The following is a 24,669-nucleotide window of genomic DNA, read 5'->3' on the forward strand; positions in this document are numbered from 1 at the left end:
AGGGGTAACACTGTCGTTTTTTATTGGTCGTCATGAAAAAAAGCATAAGGGGTAACACTGTCGTTTTTTATTGGTCGTCATGAAAAAAAACATAAGGGGTAACACTGTCGTTTTTTTATTGGTCGTCATGAAAAAACATAAGGGGTAACACTGTCGTTTTTTATTGGTCGTCATGAAAAAAAACATAAGGGGTAACACTGTCGTTTTTTATTGGTCGTCATGAAAAAAAACGTAAGGGGTAACACTGTCGTTTTTTATTGGTCGTCATGAAAAAAAACATAAGGGGTAACACTGTCGTTTTTTATTGGTCGTCAAGAAAATAACATAAGGGGTAACACTGTCGTTTTTTATTGGTCGTCAAGAAAATAACATAAGGGGTAACACTGTCGTTTTTTATTGGTCGTCATGAAAAAAAACATAAGGGGTAACACTGTCGTTTTTTATTGGTCGTCAAGAAAATAACATAAGGGGTAACACTGTACTCCAATGCACCACTGTGCAGTGGAGTGTACTGTGTGTACTGTGTGTACTGTGTGTACTGTGCCCCACCAACATGCCGCCACTGAGAATGACCAATGGAAATAATTCTCTGCACAATTTCATTTGTTCAGCCAATTCATGTTTAACAATGAGGGTTTTGAACGCTCCCTTCACTTGCATGGGTAGTAGTCTGGTAACTTGTCAACCCCAGCTTCTTCGGTTGCTAATGCCGCGTTTCCACTGCAGGGTGTGGAACGGATCGGTTCGCAAAGGTGCGGTAGGGAGGGGGCGGTATAGCCCAGCTCAGTTCCGAGGTCGCGTTGTCGATCCGAGGTCGCCGGATGTCGATCGCCGCGGCAGCTACGTAAACATCGCAAACAACGTCTTCCTCCCCAAGAATGCAGACGAACGTCTCCACCTCCTTGTTCGCCCAAGCAAGCGTTTTACGCAACATGTTAATTGTAAAGAATAATACCTCGAGGCTACTGTTTGTTTGTTTTTATCCCCACGTCGCCCGGAAGTGATGATTCTGTCGACCAATCAATGGAGGGGGTGTGTAGCTAGAATTTCCCGGGACCCCTTTAGGCGTCTCGTCTCGTCTCGTTTTCAGTACCCCAACGGAGGAGTACTGAAAACGAGGCCAAAACTGGTACAGCTAAGTCCGGGTCACGCCCACTTTTGGCGGTGGAAACGCAACCCGTACCGCACATTTGCGAACCGATCCGTTCCGCACCCAGCAGTGGAAACGCGCCATAAGCGACGTCAACGTCTTATAGCGGACTATTTCACTGCTGATCAACACTACGAATGCTGGTAACGAATAAATTGTAAAAAGACACACCATGTGAAGTTATTTTCCAAATAAGATTTGAAAAGCTTTGGAAGCTTATTTACAACACTATTTACATGGTTTCGGAGTAGTACACTTTGACATTTTAATACAGTACAGCGAGAAAGGCGTCGAAGAATAAGAATAAGAAGGGGGTTAATTCTACTTTTCTTTAACTTTCTCTCACACACGCACAAGCGACCACAGTGTATTTCAGTTAAATAATTAATTAATTAACCCTAACCCTAACCCTATCCCTAACCCTAACGCCCATTTGCGTCTGCAGTGGGATGATATTGGTTTATGTATCAACGACATCAGGTAAGCTAAAGTAGCTGATGGGATTGTAATCCATCCACAAAATCGTATTTGCAGTTATGAGTTTATCAGTTTACAGGTCAAATTTTATTTTTAAGTCATACAAATTTTCATGCTAAGTCAATTCATAAAACACAGAGTTAATTTATTCATTCCAAGTCAAACACAGAAAGCTGCTTACAATTTTACAAAAACATTGATTAGTTCAATAGAAACGGCAGTAATTGATTCAGTAGGATTACTTATCCATGTCGACGTCTAAGTGTAACTAATTAATTAATTATTTAACTGAAATACACTGTGTGGTCGCTTGTGCGTGTGTGCGAGAGAAAGTTAAAGAAAAGTGACTTTCGTTGCAGCTCTCTGGTGCTCCCTGTCGGCAGTCTCACTATACTGTCCGCATGTTTAACAAAATTAGTTTGGAGAGACGTTATCCGTCTCTGTATGTTGCTTAAATTCTCCCAAACGGTCGGCTGTGAAGATCAGGCGACGGTAGGCTATTGGAGGCAATGAGCTCGAGTTGAAAAAGAAAAAGCTTACAGCACCTGGTATTCCCAGGCGGTCTCCCATCCAAGTACTAACCAGGCCCGACCCTGCTTAGCTTCCGAGATCAGACGAGATCGGGCGTGTTCAGGGTGGTATGGCCGTAAGCAACTTATGCTGTCGCCAAACAACATTTTATACAGGAGCACACGAAATATGGGGTGGAACGCTAATCTTAGTTTCATTTAGATAAGGATTTTGTTTTACACCAAAACTCCCTGTCGTTTTTAAAATAATAATTAAGTGCTTTAAATATGAGTTCAACCAAAGGGTATTTACCAAATACTGTGTAGCGATGGATATGTGGCATTCCACACGCAACCTAGGTTGCCTTATTTGGCTTCTACAAACGCCGGACACAGGCACGGAGCTGACGTTGAAGCCGGTTTAAGGCTGATACATGGCCTGGTGCTCCGTGTTGCCATAGTAGAACTCTACCCGAGTGTTTGTGGAGACGGCTGGTTTAAACTCTGTACACTGATTACTCAGTGTGCACAGGTGGAGCCCCAGCCGAGCCCGAGTCCGACGCTGCCTAAACCGAGTAGGGTCCAGCTGCAGCCCGGAGAACCACACCATGGCGTGACAACAACAACCTAGGCGCGACGGAAGTAGGGCCTACTTAAAAAAAAAAAAAAAAAGTACACACCGTTATCAATATTCAAAGATCGACCGTCGAAGTGAGACTGTCAATATGCTTAACATTAATATTACATGAATATGAACATGAATATTACTCAAAATATTAAGCATATTAGTCTCACAAATAAATCACACCAGAGTACTTCCTAAACCAGCCATCATCCACACACACTCGCACACGGTCTGAAATACTTTATTCAATAATCATACCAGCATTTTGGGCGGCAATGTGGGAAGCAGAGACACAGTTTTTTTCCGACTTTTTGCTTGGATGTAAATAGGAAAAATGGGGAAAATTTAGGCTGATCAGTAATCTGTGAAAAACCTTTGACATAAGACTACTATTTTGTGACAAAAAATATACCTTAGCATCAGGTTACTCTTGCTGTATCGCAGTATTATATTTTATTCATGAAAGCTCTTTTTTCTTTCTTTCTTTCAACTATAATCAATACATTTTCAATTTGACAATGCTCTTTCATAATAATTGCATATTCTTTTATGAAATATGAGGCCTACTTGCTTTAAAAAAGAAACGAACGAAAAGCAAAACTATACAAAGTACAGAAGGCTGTCGATATAAAAGTTTGCATGGATCTTGAGTAAATATGCGTTGCTTTTATTCAATGTATGAATACAAAACTAGAAAGGATTGTAATAAGAGTATTTGACACCTATGATTTCTATCTGATAAAAAATTGTAAAGGGTCTTCCCCAAGTTTAAGGGAAAAATAAGCATTTCGAAGCACGAAAAGCACTATATACAGAACTAGAGGTGTACGGCTATGTACAGAGGCAATTCAGGTTTCAGCAAGTAGAAGTCCATCGAAAAATACCAGTCTGCTGCAACATCATCATCACGTTCCATCCTAGTAGCACTTCAGACCGCCGTGATGTAGCAGAATGAAGTGCCTCCATTCGTCTGTTCATTCCCATTGAGTCCTTTACCATCCTTCTCCTTCTCCTTCTCCTCTCCTCCTCCTCCGCCCTCCAGGTTGTTTGCGCCAGCTTTTGCCTCCACCTCCACCTCGTCTTCATCGATGAACAACATCGGTGGTTCCTCTGCCCTCCCCGCTCCCCTCCTCCCGTTGGGGGAGCTTCTCCCCGTCCCGTCCACCCCAAAGGTGCTCAGCAGCACCTCCTCCTCCCCCCCGCCCTTCCTCTTCTCTTCCTCCTCGTCCCCCGCCTCGTCCCTCGCCGTCGCCGTGGCAGCCGTGCTGCTCATGGCCACCGGGCCGGCCCAGGCGTCGCCCTCCTTCCCTTTGTTCTTCCTGGAGCCGCGGCTCCCGAAGTGAAGCACCCGGCTCCGCTTCATCCTCCGCCTGACGCACACGCCCAGGCAGAGGGCGCCCACGAGGACGGCCACGGCCAGCAGGACCACCAGCGCGGTCCAGAGGACGGGGAACTTCTGCGCCCCCGGCACGCCCGGGGTAGGGGTCAGGGTCACAGGGATGAGGGGCGGCCGGGTGGACCAAACGCCGCTGGAGGCTGGCTCGACGGGGGGGGAGGTGGGGGAGGGGGTCGTGAGGACGGAGAAGAACCTCCACCACCCGACGGTGGCGGAGGGGGGTCGCGTGGGCGTGGGCGTGGGCGTGGGCGTATCCGGAGCCGCCGCGCTGCTGCGAGACGTGGCGAAGGCCTCCGAGGAGCGGAGGGTTTGAGAGCCTGAGGTCGTCGCGGCCGCGCGGCCGGGGCTGGTGTCGGTGGTTGCGAGGATGGGTGTGGCGTAGGCTGCGGTGGCCTCAGAGACTACCGCTGCTGCCTCCGTGGACTCGAGCCTCGCGCTGGTTGACCTCACGAGAGCCTCCGTGTGATAGCTCGCCGTGGGCGGGGCCTCAGCCTCGGGAACATGGGATGTGGTATCTAAACTAGTGGCGGCGGGAGTCAATGCCTCGGTGTGGTTCTCTGACCTCTGGAGAGTGGCTTGCCCGGGCGTTGTAGAGGCTGACTCAGGCCCCTGGGTCTGTAATAGTATCTCTTGGACTCCTAGTCCTGTGGTTGGTTCTTCACTCGTTACAGTCACGGTGGGCAGTCCGGTCGTACCGATCGTTGGTCGGCCCGTTTGCATGAACGGTTCCTTGGTGCTAGGGATGATTGCAGTTGGGGTGGTGAGATCGGCCTCTGGTGTAAGGAGGAAGGGGAGAGCGAGAAGTGGAAGCAGAATTCGAAGCGGGGAAAGAAACCAACCTGCATTTGCAGACGACATGATTCGACGTAGTCAATGAATTCTGACAAAAAGTCTGATCTTCTCCTCCTTGTTTAAGGGTTTAAGTCCTTTTGCAGTGTTCCTTCGGCAATTGTTGCACCTCTCTCTCTCTCTCTCTCTCTCTCTCTCTCTCTCTCTCTCTCTCTCTGTCAGGAGTTAGAGAGTAAAGTTCGGTATCTTCTCAGCACAGCAAAGCGTCATGCCGACTTGTCACTGGGAAGGCCTATTATCGTGGCAACAATCGGATTCGACAGCGTTTGAGCGACGGGGCCGGAAAAGACTCTGACTTCTTGAGTTCCTCCCTCCTTCACCTTTCTTCTTATTTTTAGAGGCGCCTTTGTCGGGGACCGGGCTCAGAATCTCGACACTGTCATCAACCAGGCGGTCCTGTGGCCTGCAGATAAGGAAAGTTTAGCCAATTATTGTATTATTTAACACAGGGAGAAATATGAATCATGAAATAGGGAGCGTAGAATGTGTGCAGCAATTTGTTCTCCTTTGCTTTTGACTCTTTATTTCTTCACCACTTCACTTTAAGGAAGTTGTGCTTATTCGTGCCAACGAGAACCACGCATAGCGACAACCATACAATATGCCTTTTCCGTCAAATGCAATGATCCCCAGCATACACTAAGAGAACCATAGCTTCAATAGAGAGTGGACTTACCCCCAAAGTCTTCGATTGCAGAAAAGTTGAATCACCGAGCTCATCAAGACACAGCCCAACACACTTCAGTGTGCACGTGTCTCTGTGTGTTACCGTGCACCGCTGCTCGTACTTCTCTTTTCTCTCTCTCTCTCTCTCTCTCTCTCTCTCTCTCTCTCTCTCTCTCTCTCTCTCTCTCTCTCTCGCCCCTGTGTCCTCACACTGCCGCGCCCTGTTTCACTATGTGCAAGTTGAGGTAGAGTGAGTAATGAGAGGAAAGAGATTTGTTGATGCTCTTATATTGACTGTTGGTCCCACACTCGAAAGGAGAAGTTGATCTTTACACGGAACCCAATTCTGCATGTAATGTTTCTGTTTGTCAGCAAAACATGACGCAATGTTAGACATGGTGGAGACTGTCACGGGCGTTATACGACAGTTCAGAAAATCTTTTTTATTTTGTTGTTTCATGCCACAAACACCGTTTACACAGCATGTCTTCAGTGTTGTTTTGTTTCATTCGTTGTTTTTGTGAAGACTCTCACTTTAACATTGTTGCATGTTTAGCTCTTCCTCAACCTGTAAAGTATATAATTCATACATTGTACATCTATAGAGTAGCTTCCACAACACTAATGCTGGAACTCGCACCAATACAACCTCCTACCACAGTCCGAATGTAAAAGAACTTCACTGGAATCACAGCAGATGTCAAGGGGGGGAATATATTCAAATAGGTATTAACAGTGGCTGTCGATAACGATTGTTATAATGGGGTATACGAGAAAAGGTGTCTCAAGTTAAATGCATCCTGGAGGGCAGGTCTTTAAAAGGTTTGTGAAAGCTTCGCCAACGGGTGCGCTATAATTTGTGATCAGAGTGAAACGATCAGCACTGATGGACGAGCGTGTCTGAAAGTCGGTACAAAGGCCTTGGTTAACATGCTGAAGAGGTTTTCTTCCTGTAGCTGTAAGATGCACCTCGATACATTTTGATGTACATCAAAAGTAACAACCGGTCTAAATTATACACCATTTGATGTAGATGTTCTTTGGATACATCTAATTGAAATGTATATAAGGCCTCTTAATAAAATTAAAAAAGAACTGACTTATGTGGAAATCAAAATTTGCACATCTCTTTTATTTGATTATTTCATTTTATTGTACGACGATGTTTCTACGTGAAGCACTTTGAGTCGGCCTCTTGTGTTAAAAGTGCAATATAAATAAAGTTGCCTTGCCTCATGAGCGGCAATGCGGCAATGTCAAACCGTGAATCAGATTCTCTCTAAAATGGATAAGGGATCTCATTGATACCAAGTTTCCTGCGAATCGATGATAAGGCCGGTCGCTGGGGTCAGCTTTGCCTTTGGCCTGTGAATGCATATCAAGGCTTACTTCTTTTGTATTTTTTTATTTTTTTATTCACCTATTCAATAATTAAAAAGACGATTCAAAAATAATTTGAGGCAAAACGAAACAAAGCTTTAAATTGCATTCCCCTTTCTTCTCTTCTGTCACTAACGTATAACATTTTTACTTGCAAATACATCATATTGTGGATGGAAGAGTACCTCTAAATGTTAGTAAACATTGCATATATATCCTGTACATTTGGTGTACACATTGTTATCTTTTATATTTCAACTTTTCCTTACGGTTATATTTGCTGTTATTTTAGTTTTTAGGTATTTATTTTGACTTGTATAAGTATTATTTCTATCTTTGAGCAGAGCACCAGCGATAGTAAGCATTTTCCTTGTGATCAGTAAAGTATACTCTGAATCCCATTGACTCTTTAACCTTGTACCAATGGACACAACAGAAATGTCATTTTGTGGGTATTAAAATGTAGGCTGATCGCAACTCCTGGAAAAAAAACATTGTAGTGTCGCTTTCTGCCCTCAGGTTTCAGTTTTAAGTTCCGCCGGTGGTTCAGGGCGTTTACCCGACAGAACGGTCTGGTGGTGTTCACACACTATTTGGTTTTATTAACACTGAATGAGGGGCCTTCATATTATAGCAGTCATACCAACCATTCAATTCAACATGTTTGAAAGATAATAGCTCATATTCACATACACGCCCACACACACACACACACACACACACACACACACACACACACACACACACACACACACACACACACACACACACACGCCCACACACACACACACATGTACAAACACATGCACGCCCACACACACACACACACACACACACACACACACACACACACACACACACACACACACACACACACACACACACACACGCCCACACACACACACACACATGTACAAACACATGCACTCACACACACACACACACACACACACACACACACACACACATGTACAAACACATGCACTCACACACACACACACACACACACACACACACACACACACACACACACACACACACACACACACACACACACACACACACACATGTACAAACACATGCACTCACACACACACACACACACACACACACATGTACAAACACATGCACTCACACACACACACACACACACACACACACACACACACACACACACACACACACACACACACATGTACAAACACATGCACTCACACACACACACACACACACACATGTACAAACACATGCACTCACACACACACACACACACACACACACACACACACAAATGCACTCACACACACACACACACACACACACACACACACACACACACACACACACACACACACAAATGCATAAACACACACACACGCACACGCACACAGACATGCATAAACATTTTGTTGATCAATCGGACGTAGGCATCCTGTTTTGTCAGACATGATGAGGACAGGTGTCACGCCTTTTGACTCAACCTGAACCGATACTTACGTCAACAGCGGCCGTCATTTTTTAGGTCATGAAGAGGCCGGTCAGTTCTCGGAAGGTCCCGAGCGTTACAGGAAACGTTTGACCCTCAGCCCTGATAAGATGAACGCAGTAGAGCTGAGTGGACTGTTACCGTAGCAACCACTAGTATTAGATGAGGACATTTAAAAAAACAAAACTTGGGAGATAGAATTTCATTTCACAATATAACAGGACATAAAACAATCACTATATTAACATAGATATTACCGCATGTTAATCAACATGTTACATGCAGGCTACACCATGAAAACAAATTAAGTTACACTTGATCACACATTGAGACAGTCCATCTCGTGCTGTGATTGGTCCGCAGGATAAAGACCAATACCAATCGTAATGCAGTAGTTGGCAACAATTGTTTTTTTGCATGAAGCAGGTTGCCCGAAGAATATTAATAATACATGTATTCATTTCTGCTGTCACTTCGCCCCTGTGTCGCCGGCCTCCCGTTGACGTTCCAGAAATCACTGATATCTTCTAAGGTCACTCTGGGCTGGGTCATGAGCTCGGAGCCCTCTTCCTCTCCCGCGACCCCCCTCCTCCCTCCCCTCCTCTCCCTCTCCCCCTCCCTCTCCGATGTCCTCGCCTCCTCCCTCCTCCTCGCCGTCCTGGGGCTGGCGTACCAGAACTCGGCCCGCTCCCCCACTGACGACCGGCGCACGGCCCACATGTCCCCCTGGCCCGGCGCGGCCTCCCTGGGGGCTGGGGCGGAGGAGGAGGAGCCCCCCCCCCGGGCCAGCTGGCCGCGCGCCGACAGACGCACCCAGAGGAAGATGGTCAGCCCGAGGAAGAGCGCGGCGGCCAGGGCCAGCGCCCACAGGGTGAGGAAACACGCCCTCCCGGAGGAGAGCGGGCAGGAGGACCCCCCGCCCTCCCCCCCGCGCCCCGCGCGCCCTTTGTCCACGGCGACGGTCACCGCGGCAACGCCTGTGGCGTTTCCTCCACCGTCTGTGTCGCCGAGCAACGAGCCCACCTCGCTGACGCTGGTCCGGGGCGGGGGGGGGGTCCGGGGCGGGGGGGGGGGTCCGCGGCGGGGGGGGGGTCGTCGGACGGCCTGGGAAGTGGTCCGCGGTCTGGGGCTCTCTGCTGGGATCTCTCGGGGTGGAGATGTTTGTGTTCGCCAAACCAGGGGTGGGGTTGCGGTGGTGGTGGTGGACCCCTTCTGGTGGTGGTGGTGGAGGAGGTTGGGTGGTGCTGGTGGTGTTTTCTTGGTGGTGGACCCCTTCTGGTGGTGGTGGTGGAGGAGGTTGGGTGGTGCTGGTGGTGTTTTCTTGGTGGAGGACCCCTTCTGGTGGTGGGGATGGCGGTTGGGTGGAGGTGGTGGTGGTGGTGGTGTTTTCTTGGTGGAGGACCCCTTCTGGTGGTGGTGGTGGAGGAGGTTGGGTGGTGCTGGTGGTGTTTTCTTGGTGGAGGACCCCTTCTGGTGGTGGGGATGGCGGTTGGGTGGAGGTGGTGGTGGTGGTGGTGTTTTCTTGGTGGAGGACCCCTTCTGGTGGTGCTGTTGGCGGTTGGGTGGAGGTGGTGGTGTCGTCTCGGCGGTCACCTTGCGGTGGCGGGGATGGTGGTGGAGGTGGGGTCACGGTGGTGGTGGTGTTGCGGCGGCGGACCCCGTGCAGTGTGGGTGGAGGTGGGGTCACGGTGGTGGTGGTGTTGCGGCGGCGGACCCCGTGCAGTGTGGGTGGAGGTGGGGTCACGGTGGTGGTGGTGTTGCGGCGGCGGACCCCGTGCAGTGTGGGTGGAGGTGGGGTCACGGTGGTGGTGGTGTTGCGGCGGCGGACCCCGTGCAGTGTGGGTGTAGGTGGGGTGGTCGTTGTGCCGGGCTGGCGGCGGCCGACGCCTCGCAGTCGTGGTGGCGGAGGATGGCTGGTGGGGGTGGTGGAGGTGGAGGAGGTGGGGCTGGTGGGGGTGGAGGTGGAGGTGGTGGAGGTGGAGGTGGGGGTGGTGGAGGTGGAGGTGGGGGTGGTGGAGGTGGAGGTGGAGGAGGTGGGGGCGGTGGAGGTGGAGGTGGGGGTGGTGGAGGTGGAGGTGGAGGAGGTGGGGGCGGTGGAGGTGGAGGTGGGGGTGGTGGAGGTGGAGGTGGGGGTGGTGGAGGTGGTGGCGGTGGAGGTGGTGGCGGTGGAGGTGGTGGTGGCGGTGGGGGTGTTGTCGCGGCGGACCTCTCGCAGTGCGACCACGGCGCCGGGGGTTGGCGGTCGCCGTGGAGAAGGCTCTTGATTGGCTGCCGTGGCGACCGTCTCCGCCGCCCCGCCGCTAGAGGAACAGAGGACCGGCAGCCAGAGAGGAAGAGCGGCGAGGCAGAGGAGAAGGGGAGTCCTGGATCTGGTCATCGTCTGTCCGTCGGGCCGTCCGACAGACCAACAGCCACAGAGTAACGCAAAGGGAGGCAGACAGAGCGATAACGTTAAAAGTTGAACTATAAAAACGACTTCCTGTGTTAACCAAGCTTTAAATGAACAATAAAAGCTCTGATAAACATAGAAGTGAACGTACCGATTGATGAGGCTTCACTTCATCTCGTAGCTCCTTCCTCTTTTGATTCTACTTCCTCTTCCTGCATCAGGGGCTCACACAACGTAGAATAGTGCTCAGGCAACCGGCCAATCACGTGAGGAGCTCGAACCCTGAGCTGACGAAGGAGCTGTTGGGATTTGACTGTTCAGACGGATGTGGTTCGGGCAGAGGTTCAGCATGTTCAGTCATTCAACCCACGAGGACTGGAGGACGAAATATTTCAATAAATGAACATGGAAAAAATGAGTCGACAGCAGCCCACACAATATAAAAGATACAATAATAAAATAAAGTGTATAAAGTAACCAGCAATACATACATACATACATACATAAAATAATACAAAGTAAAATAAAATAGAAAAATCACACAGTGAAGCAGGCTAAGAGGTCCTTCACTACAGAATAAATACTAAATCACACATGTACAGTGGAAAGTGCACATTATTAAATTCCAGTATTTAGGTGAAGTGATTTTTGACGGCACAATATTTCTTTACATGCTGGGTGTAACAGACAATATCTGATACCTGGGACAAACCAGTCATGCCTAATTTCTGACCGTTCAGTGCTCCTCTACCTTGATTGGTTGAGAGTGAGTCCATCTTACCTGTCAATCACAGGTGTGTGAAACCCTTTCCAATGGACGAGGGATGGAGCTGATGGGTGGGGACCTTTGTGGTTGTTTACTTTCTGCTGCTCTCAAATCACTATACATTTTTTTCTGCTCTTGTTTGTTCTTGGTGACTTATTCTTGGTGATTTTTCGGTAAGTTGAAAAGTACAGTTTCATGAAAAACAAATTAAACGTAATGACAGTTATAATAACATTGTATGATTAGCTTCTATGGCTAACAGATCCCATTCGTTCCCGGTCTCCCGTAGACCGATTTAATCAGGGATTGACTCAGATCTCAAAGCCCATACGCACTGACATAATCTCTTTGAGATACCCTGCGTGTGTGTGTGTGTGTTTGTGTGTGTGTCTGCCGATAAGAACCGCTCCAATTGTTCCTGAAAACACTTGAAGGACCCTTACTTCCTCTCAGTCTGTAACATCTTATTGTCCGTCCGTTGCTTCTGGAGACCTTGCCGGTGGTCCTGGAGATCTGAGAGGGTGAATGTGTGCGGGTTGCTCTGGACCCTACAGGGTGGTTGTCTACCGGACTCCTGGAGGACGACATGGAGACGGACGGGCTGGCGGTCGGCCCGGGGCAGAGTGTCGACGCCGCCGGCCACGGACCACCTGAAGGGGGCCGGCAGCGCGGTGCGGAGGCCCTGGGAGAGGGGACGGGGGGGGCAGGGGCCCCCGAGGTGGGGGTGGGGGTGACGTGGACGGGGGACACCAGCCCCTCGGGCGAGGAGGAGTGGAACGGGTTCCTCGCGGGGACCGCTGAGGGGCCCGCTCGCGAGGAGGAGCAGGAGGAGAGAGGGCCTCCAGAATGGAAGCGGGGTGACCCCGTGACCCCGCAGCACGTTCTCAGGCTCAGGGGGTACACCAGAGGTGAGCATGGCCGGACCTAGCGCCCCAGGGATGGACCGGTTGGGGTACTATGCCCTCATCTCAGAGAGGGGTTTTGTCTGTCCTGTGTGCAGCTTTATTAATGTTTGATAAATTAATTAAATTAAAATTAGTTTAATTAATCCAACTAAAAATAGACAATATTCTATTTTATCTGTGTTTGTGTGTCTGTGTGTGTGTCTGTGTGCGTGTCTGTGTGTGTGTGTGTCTGTGTGTGTGCGTCTGTGTCTGTGTGTGTCTGTGTGTGAGTGTGTGCGTGTGTGTGTGTGCGCGCGTGCGCGAGTGTGTGTGTGTGTGTGTGTGTGTGTATGTGTGTGTGTGAGTGTGTGCGTGCGTGTGTGCGTGCGTGTGTGTGTGTGGAGCTACCTCATAAACCCTGCAGGATTAGCCAGAGATTACAATGAGACCAATGTCTCACACAACCGCATGCACACACACAAACACAATTACGCACACACACACACACACACACACACACAGTCAAGCACCCTACCCGCATGCAAAAACACTTACACACACACACACACACACACAAACACTCTCTCATTGTTTAAAACACTGTGCAAATGTACATTTTAAATTGTATTATTATTTGTATCATTTTTATTATTATTTAATAAATACAATGATGGAGGGAATGTCGGGTAGGATACAAAAATCCCCCCCTAGTGATATCACCCTGGCGGACGGACGGCGTGGATTAACACACCTCACGATAACCCTGTTGGATGTCGTGGGTTGTGTGGCGGTCCACTGTGGAAAGCCAAGAAGGCCACACACTGGCCCTAGAATGGCGCGGTAAAAGGGCTAAACCGCACGGTATCCGTGCGGTTTAGCCCTTTTACCGCGCCATTCTAGGCTTTCCACAGTCCACTGCCTCGCGGTGGAGTGACGCAGGGGGCCGTGGGGGTGCGGGCGAGAGGCTGAAGGCGAACGCTCCTCTTCACAGAGTTCCTGTGCTCCCCGGGAGACAACGTTTACAACATCAACTTTTCCCGCTTCAAGATCCGAGAGCTGCAGAGCGGAGCGGTTATCCTGGACATCAAGAAGCACTGCCCCACCGGTCCGTGCGTGTGTGTGTCTGTGTGTGTGTGTGTGTGTGTGTGTGTGTGTGTGTGTGTGTGTGTGTGTGTGTGTTTGTGTGCGAGTATGTGTTTCTGAGTGTTTGTGTGGGTGTGTGTTTCTGTGTCTGTATGTGTAGGTTTGCGTGTTTTTTTGAGTGTGTGCCTTGCCTTGCTTGTATGTGTGTGTGTGTGTGTGTGTGTGTCTGTGTGCGTATGTGTGTGTGTGTGTGTGTGTGTGTGTGTGTGTGTGTGTGTGTGTGTCTGTGTGCGTATGTGTGTGTGTGTGTGTGTGTGTGTCTGTGTGCGTATGTGTGTGTGTGTCTGTGTGTGTGTGTGTGTGTGTGTGTGTGTGTGTGTGTGTGTGTGTGTGTGTGTGTGTGTGTGTGTGTGTGTGTGTGTGTGTGTGTCTGTGTGTGTGTGTGTGTGTGTGTGTGTTTGTGTGCTTTGCTTGTGCTTTGTTTAGTCTAATACATGGCTCACTACCCCTCCTCTTCCCTTTTCTCCAGAGATCAAGGACGTCTTCGAGGTGGACCCAGGCCGGTTCATACAGTATCACTTCTCCCCCTCCTTTCTGGCCCTCAAGGAAATTGGGGCCACGTAGGTCACCCTGTAAAATAAAGTACTTAAAATATCTGTTCAAAGTCAGTTTGGTAGCTGCCATCTTTTTTATCACATTTTTCTATTTTATTATATATTATTTTATTGTTTAATTTTTAAAACAATTGTTTGAATGTACCAGTTATACATTTAAAAGTGTCTAACTCCCACATGTAATAATTAATCCGGGTTGGAAGTCAGTCATTCTGGATTAGATGAGTTCATTTGACTAATGTAAACTAAACATCTCCCAGGTTGGAGTTCACGGTTGGCCGGAGGGCAGTGAACCGCCTCCGACTGATCGAGAGGCACTTCTTTCGGAATCTCCTGCTCAAAACGTTCGACTTTGAGATCGGCTTCTGCATCCCGTTCAGCAGGAACACGTGTGAACACATCTACAGTCTCCCTGATCTGGACCCCAGCACTAGTAAGATACCGCAAAATGGGGACCTACTTATTGACCCACACTGGGGTTTGGCCAAAGCCTTCTTCCGGTATTCACGCAACCAAGAACAAATAATGAGAAGAACCCACCTGAAGAGGGCAGAAACGGGGCAGGACTCTCTGGCTAAATTTAACGTGAATTAATGGTGTCTTATTAAACGCAACATTGCAGCTACTGTAGTTAAGAAAAGTTTATGAGAGCGAGATATATGCATGTGATTCACAGGCCAGAATGATAAGCTGCAGTATACTATCTAACCAGTGATGGCCTAGTGGGGTTGCTACTGTATGTGACGTCACTGACCTCTGACCTCTCCCCCCCCCAGTCGCGGAGATGGTGGCCAGCCCGTTCGAGACGCGCTCAGACAGCTTCTACTTTGCCAACAACCGGCTCATCATGCACCACAAGGCAGAGTACTCCTTCGACCAGCAGGATCCATCATCATCATCATCCTCATCTTCATCCTAGTGCTGGCCTAGTGAACTAGCCTGAGCCTATGAGCCCAAATACAAAAAATAAACAAGTAACCGATTTAGCTTTTCTGTGTAACAATTAGCGTAATTTTCAAGTTGAAAGAGTTCAAACTATAAGGAAATATTATTTTTTACAGAACATACATATGTATATTTATTACAGGGCAAAGGTTTCTCGTTGGACTGATAAAGGCTTCTGTGGAGAAAAGAGTCTGAAGTGTTTCTGCTGGTGTCCAAACTGTTGGTATAAACCAATACGAATATGTGCAAAACTATAAAATAGCATTTGACACCAAACGTTTTTTAGTACGCATCATGTCAAATTGTATTGTCTAATGCCAAATTTCTTGGGCCACTTATTTATATTTTTAGGAGATAAGAAAACAATGGCGTCCTGCGAATGCGTCCCTTGTCTTTGTCCCCCGTAAAATCAAAACACTTAAGTCAATAACTTAATGAAAAGAGCTTATTGAAAATAACAGTAAATTATATATTTTACATTATGACATATTTTTTGAATATGGCACTAAAAAACTCAACATAAGCTACGCCATTCGGTGGATGAGGCCTAAAATAAATGTGAACATTCTAAAATCGTTTAAAAGTATTTATATGACCTAGACTCCCTATTCACCATATTTACTCACAACAGCTTATTTTTGACCGGATTTTCGATCTTGTACTCAACAACCCATATCACACTATCTGTTCTGGGAGGAGGGTGCGTGCTCCGTGTTCTTACCTTTCCTTCTCATGCACATTGGCTTTAGTACAGGTGTCCAATAGCGTGGACCTGTGAAGCCCTTTGGGGCTGTAGCGAGAACCCAATGCTGGGGGTCAGAGACAACAGCATTATGTACTCGGTGTTTGGACAGGCTCGCTATCACAGCGGTAGGGTAAGGCTGTCCCAGCCACACGCTGGGGAAGAACTGAAGAACATGGTGTTGTGTTCATGGTGATACGTTTATAAAAGGGGCAACTTTAGGCCTCGCGTTCAGGATTTAGGAGAAAAACCAGGCACATGTAATGAGATATATTAGTTTAAAGGAAAGTGTTTCCACGGTCATCAGCGAGGGACCAGAGTAGAAGGGTGGGAACACAGGTTGGAGTCCCAGCAGGCTCAGTGCAGAGTGACATCATGCTGAGCATAGTCCCTTGGCTTATTTTGAACAAAATATTGATCTTTGCATTTTTATCAACTCCTTTGACCCTGTAGCACTCACAAGAGATACTTTGATTACTTACATTTGGTTTAGGAACTTGAGAAACATGCCGTTGCAGAAAAAAAAAAGAAATACAATACACTTAAATAAAATTCTCACGAATCAATAGTTTGACTTTGTATTTCCAAGATGCACTGACACACATCTTATTCAGCAGTACATTGACAGATCAGAGAACAAAGATGATCTTAGCTTAACAAAAGTGCTTCTGTTTTAAAAGGTATAGTCAAACGTAAACAATACGGATGTACAAATCATGTGATGTCATTTCAATCAAAACATAGGAAACATCTACATCTCAGTACAAAAAGAAAAAAATCTGCTTTAAAAAAAATACATCTATTTATTTACATATATTGTATAATACAGAATGTGTATTCACCCATTGTAGCCAGGGACGGTTAGTATCCTCATAGAAGTAAACAGTTGAGCTTGACGTCGAACACAGACCAATATAAAAGGCTACGCAGACTTAAAGTTAAGTAGATGTCTGACTGAGCCTCGTGAGTTGGAGCCACTTGCGTAGCGTTGCGAAGCTATGGGCCGTCCAAGAACACGGAATGCTTGTGTGCCAAAAAACAAATGGTTTGCTAATGACTTGAAACATCATTTTTAAACAATGACCATTCAGGAAGGTAACTTTTTAGAGTTGCTGTATGCTATAGGTGAAACCATTGCTTCTTTCTTGCATTAAACCACAACTGAATGACATCTATCCAACTTTATCCATGTCTAAGAAGCTACTTGATACCAAGAAGCAGATTTGTGCCGTGGCATGGATGAAGTGGCCTGGAGAGAAAGAAAGGTTTGTGAAAGTTAAAAAAGGAGAGCTCTGGTGTTTTGGGGCCATGCAAGAACACATTACAAGGCTGTGTCTTTGGTCTCTGAACGGACTCTGTTTCCTTTATGGCAGAAAAGGAATCAATTCAAAGAGTCTTCATGCAAACTATGCAATGGCTGCACCTGAGAGTAAAACCATTTAGATGACGCTGGCATAAGACAAAACAGACCGGGCCGACATTGCGTGTGTCTACATTTGGATGCATACACACCCCTGGACATGTGGAGAAGGGTACATCCAGCTCCTCAGTGATTAAACATCCCACTACTGACATCGGTACTGTCTCTGCAGTCTGACTCCCAGGCCTGCGTTCCCGGGGTCCCGCCTCTCCACCGCGGGGCTCTGAGTCCGGAGGTGGTGAGGTCCTGGTCCACCTCACGCCACCGTGGGGCTCCTCCCCCGGCCCAGCCCCTCGGGGGCCAGGTCCACCTCCAGGAAGTCCCGGTCGTCGTCGGGACGGCCCGGCGGGTCCCTGGTCTGGTCGCCCTGGTGACCGGCCCCCTCGCCCCTCCTGCGTGATGCGCGGGCCTTGGCGGGCCCCACCAGGGCCAGGCACACGGCCCCCAGGCCCATGCCCACGGCGCAGGAGTAGAAGGCCGAGCCGTAGTTGTCAGTGATGTCCACCAGCCATCCTGGGGCGGGCGACAGGAGCACAGGGAGGGGAGGGTCAAGGCGGTCAGAGATGAGGCCGCTGCTAGGCTGATTCTGTACTGGGTTCCATGCTGCAGGTTATCCCACAAACACCAAATTCAAAGATCGATCTGCACGGAAAATACAATTCTAATATATTCTAAACTTTGAGGCCTGCGGGAGAGCGTGTGGATGATGGCTGGTTTGAGCAGCCTCACCTCCGATTGGACTCTGGGGCTCGGTGAGGCTGCACGTTGAGTAATCAGTGTGAACAGGTTAAACCCGCTGCTGGCGTCTAGCATGGACTATGTTACCAGGGCGCTCCCCAGGTCCTGGTTTGACCCCGGTTTGCAGTACACACGTTCACTCTTATGTAATACGATTCAACCCAGAGGAACAAAGCACTGCTGGGATTCAGGCCGTCACAGCAGGAATCACCGCCTGCAGATAGTTGGGGATCAGGCGGGCTCTGAGGTTACGCAGCTCGGTCCATCGGGGCCACGGCATGCAGACACACTTGAGAAGAACGTGTAGGGCTGAACGATTCATCGAATTCACTCCGACATCGCATTGTATTAGAAGGCGATTGGCAAATCGCAAAGGCTGTTACCGAGAGTAAGATTTGTATTTATCTTCATTTAACAATTCAATAGTAAAATAAAGATGTTATAATATCAATGAATGCATCAATTCAACTCTTCCCATCGGCCTGGCCTAAAGGAAAGAGCAGTTTATATGTTGACTGCTTCCAATGTTGTTTTGGTCATACTACAGAATGATGTATTGCTTGTTAAAAAGAAAATCCCATACTAAACCATAATCTCAATATTGGTCTGAATAAGTGTGTGTGTGTGTGTGTGTGTGTGTGTGTGTGTGTGTGTGTGTGTGTGTGTGTGTGTGTGTGTGTGTGTGTGTGTGTGTGTGTCTGTCTGTCTGTGTGTCTGTGTGTGTGTGTGTCTTTGTGTGTGTGTGTGTGTGTGTGTGTGTGTGTGTGTGTGTGTGTGTGTGTGTGTCTGTGTGTGTGTGTGTGTCTGTGTGTGTGTGTGTGTGTGTGTGTGTGTCTGTCTGTGTGTCTGTGTGTGTGTGTGTCTGTGTGTGTGTGTGTCTTGTGTGTGTGTGTGTGTGTGTGTGTGTGTGTGTGTGTGTGTGTGTGTGTGTGTGTGTGTGTGTGTGTGTGTGCGTGCGTGCGTGCGTGCGTGCGTGCGTGCGTGCGTGCGTCATCCCCATCCCCATCCCCTGACGTCGGGGGCGTACCTCCGAGCGGGGGGCCGGCGAGCCCGGCGAAGCTCTGGATGCACACGTACAGGCCCACGGAGGAGGCCATGCGCTCCACGCCCACCACCTCCTCCTCGGCCAGCATGGGGATGTGCGTGGACGCCACCATGCCCAGGAAGAAGCCGTAGAGGACGCAGCAGGACAGCAGGCCCCAGAAGTCCCGCACCAGGGCGAAGGCCACCAGCACCAGGCAGAGGAGCGCCACGCACGCCAGCAGCACGCGCAGCTTCCCCGCGGCCCGGCGGCCCAGCACCACGCCGATGGAGAGGCGGCCGCACACCTCTGCCACCGCCATGGCGCACAGCATGTAGGACGCCATGGCGTCGGCCACGCCCCGGCTCTTGCTCAGCCGGATGACGTAGAGCTGCGGCGCGAAGAAGCCCAGCGTGGCGAAGAGGCCGAACAGGGAGTAGCAGATGAAGACGCTGTCCCGGAGCCCCGAGAAGTCCAGCAGCTTGGGTCGGGGCGCGGCGGGGCCCGCGTCCCGCTGCGCCTCCATCAGGGAGTCGGCCTCGTCCTGGGGGTCGGCCGCCGCGGTGGGCGCCGCCGCCGCCGCCGCCGCCGGGAGCTCGTTGCAGGAGGTGGAGAGGGAGGTGATGCCCGAGTCCTCGGAGCCGATGGACGCCTTGGTCTGCTCGTTCTCCAGCTCGAAGTCGTCCTTCAGGGAGACGGAGCCCTCCTCGGACGCGTCGTCGCCCCGCTCCGTCGACGCCGGCTCCGCGGCGGGCCGGATGACGATCGGCCGGAGGAGGAAGCCGCAGCCGATCACGGCCGTCTGGATCAGCCCGATGATGATGAGGCAGGAGCGCCAGCCGATTCGCTTCTTCAGCGTCATGAACGCTGAGGAGAGGGGTTAAGACGGGAGGGGGTCTTTACGGCGTTTTGGTGCGAGAGGACCGACGACCGTGGTGTACAGTAGGGCTGCAGCAACGAATCGATAAAATCGATGAAAATCGATTACTAAAAGCTAACCTGGAGCGAAGGCGAACACGGCGAAGGACTCCCCGGAGGACGCCATGGAGGTGACCAGGGTCCGGCGGCGGGAGAAGTACTGCGCCAGCATGGTGACGGTGGGGAGGAAGGAGAGGCAGTAGCCCAGGCCTGCAGAGCAAAAGGGGGACAAGGCAGAGGAATAGGGGCACTGGCCTGGTGGGGTCATGAGGTCACGGTCAGAGGCCGCGAGAGAAGGGCCTGCCGGGGCAGAGGCCGCGCTGTGGACAAACGTGTGAAGAAGATGACGAGAAAGAAAGAGAGACAGAGGGAAGGAAAGAAGAAACAGGAGGTCGGTGAGTCGGCACTTTTCAGTATCGGGAGGGGGGGGGGGGGGGGGGGGGGGGGTAACAAAAGAGAGTGATGCGGATACAAGGGAGAGAGGAGGAGGGACTCTGTGAAGGGAAAGCACACAGGGTACACGCATTCCTACATCCGCTTTGGGATCAGGTCACTGTAAAATCACGTTCCGATTTTAATCAAAATTGGAACATAAAAATAATCTGAAAATCAATATTGAAATCAATAATGTTTTTTTACGTATTTCCAACCAGCCTATCCTTTCAATCATTTATCTGAAACAGAATTTGACCACTCATTTCAAGCTTTGTTAGCGATCCCTTGACACATCATTACATAATATGTAGGACGTTGTTACGATCCCTAGACATTACACAATGTGTAGGACGTTGTTACGATCCCTAGACATTACACAATGTGTAGGACGTTGTTACGATCCCTAGACATTACACAATGTGTAGGACGTTGTTACGATCCCTAGACATTACACAATGTGTAGGACGTTGTTACGATCCCTAGACATTACACAATGTGTAGGACGTTGTTACGATCCCTAGACATTACACAATGTGTAGGACGTTGTTACGATCCCTAAACATTACACAATGTGTAGGACGTTGTTACGATCCCTAGACATTACACAATGTGTAGGACGTTGTTACGATCCCTAGACATTACACAATGTGTAGGACGTTGTTACGATCCCTAGACACAGCATACAAAATACTTTTGTTCTCAAAACAAAAGTATTTTCTTTAAGTATAATTATTTACAATTTCAAACACAAATTATATTGACTAAAAAAATCATGGACAATATGTGTAGGGCGTTGTTAGCGATCCCTAAACATTACACAATGTGTAGGACGTTGTTAGCGATCCCTAAACATTACACAATGTGTAGGACGTTGTTAGCGATCCCTAAACATTACACAATGTGTAGGACGTTGTTAGCGATCCCTAAACATTACACAACGTGTAGGACGTTGCTCTTCATCCACATAGAGACGAACGAATCCAACAGCCACCACGAAGCTGCCGGGTGCGTGCGTACGTGTGTGTGTGTGATACATACCCGAGACCACTCCGATGGTGACGTACATCTGGTTGATGGAGGTGGTGAAGGCGGAGCTGATGGTGCCCAGGCAGACGAGGACGCCCCCCGTCACCGCCACGGGCAGGCAGCCAAAGCGGTTGCTCAGTACCGAGGCCAGCGGCGCTGAGGGGAACAAGGGAAGCCGTTGTTGCGGGGATGATGTGTGCGTGTGACGTCATGAGATGGACACACACACACAACAACCGTCCGCTCTCCTCTAACAGAGGTCACAGCATGACCCCAAAAGGTCAATCAAGCAATCCAAGAACTGACCTGAGAAGTTGAAGACGAAGACGCAGATGGAGATGACCCAGGACACGCGGCTGTTGCTCTCGCCAAACTCCTCCATCAGGTCCTCCAGGAACACCCCCAGGCTCTTGATGGTGCCGTAGGTGCACACCTCCACCACGAAGAAGGCCCCCGCCACCACCCAGCCCCAGCCGCCGTCGGGCACGGCCGGGTACACGCAGGGCCCGGTGCAGCCGCCGGCAGGAACCATCGTCTTCATGGTCCTCTGGCCGGACTGCCCTGGGGGAACAGAGGCTGGGTTAGCGCGGAGCAGCGCGACTAAAAAAGAAAAACTAGGAGCGGAGGCAGAGCTGGCAACGGCGTGCGTCGGATTGGTGCAAGAATAATGGTCGCACTTTGCGTCAGACATAATCCAGACTATTAAAGAAAATAGGACACTAAAATCGGGGATTTGCTTAACATCTGCGTTTTTAGTAACTGGTACGCCACACTGATCACGCGCGTTACAGGCGTCGGCTTTTCGCATTGGGAACCATTGGTTTAGGAGCGCAGGTGCGTTGCACAAGCAGCGCGGGCCGCGCGCGTGACAGGTTTCCTTCTTTCAAAGTTGATCCCTCCCTCTGAAGAGTCTCAAAAAACTGCCCTAAAGCCTTATTGCGGATAGTCAATAATATATAGTACTAAATGTGAGGCATGTATAAATAACATATTTAAATCATTTTTTTTAAAAATACCAAACAATATGCATACAAAATGACAGATAGTGACCTATTTGTTTAGATGCTGACAGCTGACATGTCTTGAGGTTAATTTTGCTTTTATGTATTTTTTCGTGCGTAGCATTTTCCGCATGATTGTCGAGCGAGAGAATAGATAGATAGTAACGTTTCACCTTGTGGTTTCTCGACAAGGTTAAAGTCTATGCCACGTTGTTATAACACACGCACCAGTAACGTTAGACCCAATGCGCCATGCTGGGCTGAGGCTTCCGCAGTGCAGCGCGAGGGGAAAAGATGATGTCAACGACGCTTTCCCACCTAACTTCACCTTGCTTCAGCACAACAATAACTAACCCTAACAATCACATTGTGATGCATTACATACTTTAATTCAATCTCAATTAACGGGTGGAAGTAAAAATGATCGTAAAAATCCTAAAATCATCTCAAGAAGAACCAATTTCCTTTATCGAAGACAATGTATAACGTTACGAGTTATGCTTCAAATAAGCGTTGGGGACGTGCTATGGTAACAGCTCCCGAGCCCCGGAGGGCGGCCGGGTTAGTGGTTACCCGGGGAGATGGTTCACTTACCAAGGATGTGGTTCACTTACCCGGGGAGATGCTTCACTTGCGGGGAGCTTCAGTCGGGGGGGAGGTCAGTGCGCTCGGCTTCTTCCAGTGATACTGCTATCGTATCGTTTTCACCGTGAGGGACGTATAAATAAGTGCTATTTTTTTTTTTTTTTTTTTTTCCTGCGTCGTCAACCGTTCCTCTAGTCTGCTGCGGCAGGTTGTTTCCGGATGAAGCCGGTATTCAGCAGCGGCATCCACAAGTTCCTCCCACGTTGTCGCGGAAACGCATCACACCTCGCGATCTATTTTTTCTTTTTTCCTTCTCTAAACCGAATGGTCTCTGCGACATGCTTTAGAGCGTGATGCGGGATTAATTACGTTATGCAACACAGAATTGACCGTTGTTTCCTAGGCGCGCTCAAATCGCCTCTTGCCTCTGCGCATACACGTAGGCCCTACGTACGTAGCCCTACTGTAGCATCCTACTGGGATGGACAACTGTGCGTGTGCGCCAATGCGTGTGCGTGTGTGTGTTGCAAATTGACCAAAGCACACAGGAGAGATGCTTTCAATTGTACTTGCCTTTCAAAGCACTGGCATATTTCAGAGATGACTCGAATGATTACATTCAGCCCAGTCAGCCATCATAGGCTACACGATAAACACAATGTGGTGCTGTTTCAGCCAACATACAAACGATAGGATAGAGCCTTTCAGTAATGATCCCCATCCTAGCTCTCACAGAAGTAGGCCTATTCAGTGGCTATTATGCGTGTTTTACAGCTATATATTTGATGTATATGCTCAATCATGTAATAAAGGTTATAGCAGGCTGAAAAAGAGAATGCATCTTTACATGAACACCCATTCATTACTCATGTAGGCCCGATTTAGCAATTTGTATTCCCCCTTGGTTCTTGTTCATGCTAATAATATAAAACAGTAACATTTATAAACTTTCCATGCACATTTAGTACCTATTCCGATTGTATTTTCTGCAATAGATATAAGCATTTATTTGCTAGTAACGGCATCTTTTATAAAGTAAAAAATAGCCCCCTGATTCAGCGAATGGATAGGTACTGCGTATCTCTGAATGATTTTGCTTTATAAGGCCGCGTTTTCATGTTTAAACTCTGAAATGCAATTAGCACATGCTCTTACCCTGAGGGACCGTATAGCTCCGTTTATCGTTGCTGTAGGCTACTGTAAACTCCACTTTAATTGGTCACAAGTTCACCTAATAGGATTACAATCTTTTTCACGTTCATGTGCGCAAAGGTTAGTCAGTAGTTTTACCACTCATGACCGCTTCAAAGTCCAGGCCCTCCTGGCTGTAGCAGCTTTTGGCAACAACAAAGTTCTGAATCATAATCAGCCTGCAATAAAATGAAACTAACAAATAAAGATCAAATCGGTGTAACAATGGGATGGGGATGCTTTATCTGAATCATATATAACGGATTATTGCTCTTCAAAAAGGTTCCAGTAACTCAAACCATGTCTAACAAATGTAATGTTGTAATACTGTCCAGTAAATAGTACACTGAATACACAAAAGAGCTGAAAATGT

At 48.8% G+C, this 24,669-nt stretch overlaps 2 protein-coding genes and 1 non-coding gene across 5 annotated transcripts; 1 reads left to right on the forward strand and 2 right to left on the reverse strand.

Moving 5' to 3' along the window:
• Positions 1-2,160: 2,160 nt before the first annotated feature.
• LOC132453108 (5S ribosomal RNA) lies at positions 2,161-2,279 on the reverse strand. Its single transcript, XR_009524587.1, has one exon. It is a non-coding gene; the product is annotated as a 5S ribosomal RNA (ribosomal RNA).
• A 9,472-nt stretch (positions 2,280-11,751) lies between these two features.
• Positions 11,752-16,984, forward strand: unc119.2 (unc-119 lipid binding chaperone B homolog 2). Its single transcript, XM_060045924.1, has 6 exons — positions 11,752-11,866; positions 12,184-12,601; positions 13,569-13,682; positions 14,190-14,280; positions 14,535-14,707; positions 15,051-16,984. The coding sequence occupies exons 2-6, from the start codon at positions 12,280-12,282 to the stop codon at positions 15,191-15,193; spliced, it is 843 nt and encodes a 280-aa protein (XP_059901907.1). The 5' UTR covers positions 11,752-11,866; positions 12,184-12,279; the 3' UTR covers positions 15,194-16,984.
• slc16a6b (solute carrier family 16 member 6b) lies at positions 16,529-24,055 on the reverse strand. 3 transcript variants are annotated; one of them, XM_060045922.1, is made up of 6 exons: positions 23,135-24,055; positions 21,826-22,075; positions 21,532-21,675; positions 20,140-20,268; positions 19,147-20,007; positions 16,529-17,894 (listed from the first exon to the last, which is right to left on the reverse strand). In XM_060045922.1, the coding sequence occupies exons 2-6, from the start codon at positions 22,058-22,060 to the stop codon at positions 17,638-17,640; spliced, it is 1,626 nt and encodes a 541-aa protein (XP_059901905.1). In that variant the 5' UTR covers positions 22,061-22,075; positions 23,135-24,055; the 3' UTR covers positions 16,529-17,637. The 3 variants fall into 3 exon arrangements, with proteins under 3 accessions (XP_059901905.1, XP_059901904.1, XP_059901906.1); XM_060045921.1 differs by having other exon boundaries at positions 21,826-22,080; positions 23,135-24,053; XM_060045923.1 differs by lacking the exons at positions 21,826-22,075; positions 23,135-24,055 and having other exon boundaries at positions 20,140-20,378; positions 21,532-21,666.
• Positions 24,056-24,669: the final 614 nt, after the last annotated feature.

Source organism: Gadus macrocephalus, chromosome 2 (assembly GCF_031168955.1).
Source record: "Gadus macrocephalus chromosome 2, ASM3116895v1".
Classification (NCBI taxonomy): domain Eukaryota; kingdom Metazoa; phylum Chordata; class Actinopteri; order Gadiformes; family Gadidae; genus Gadus; species Gadus macrocephalus.

What these genes read in the sequence shown, in the direction of transcription:
- unc119.2 (XM_060045924.1), top strand. Translation starts at nt 12,280, where the DNA reads ATGGAGACGGACGGGCTGGCGGTCGGCCCGGGGCAGAGTGTCGACGCC. An exon ending in CTCAAGGAAATTGGGGCCAC is followed by an intron (nt 14,281 to 14,534) that starts GTAGGTCACCCT and finishes AACATCTCCCAG; the next exon opens with GTTGGAGTTCACGGTTGGCC. An exon ending in TGATCTGGACCCCAGCACTA is followed by an intron (nt 14,708 to 15,050) that starts GTAAGATACCGC and finishes TCCCCCCCCCAG; the next exon opens with TCGCGGAGATGGTGGCCAGC.
- slc16a6b (XM_060045922.1), bottom strand. Translation starts at nt 22,060, where the DNA reads ATGAAGACGATGGTTCCTGCCGGCGGCTGCACCGGGCCCTGCGTGTAC. An exon ending in CACCATCGGAGTGGTCTCGG is followed by an intron (nt 20,269 to 21,531) that starts GTATGTATCACA and finishes TTTGCTCTGCAG; the next exon opens with GCCTGGGCTACTGCCTCTCC. An exon ending in CGTGTTCGCCTTCGCTCCAG is followed by an intron (nt 20,008 to 20,139) that starts GTTAGCTTTTAG and finishes CCCTCTCCTCAG; the next exon opens with CGTTCATGACGCTGAAGAAG.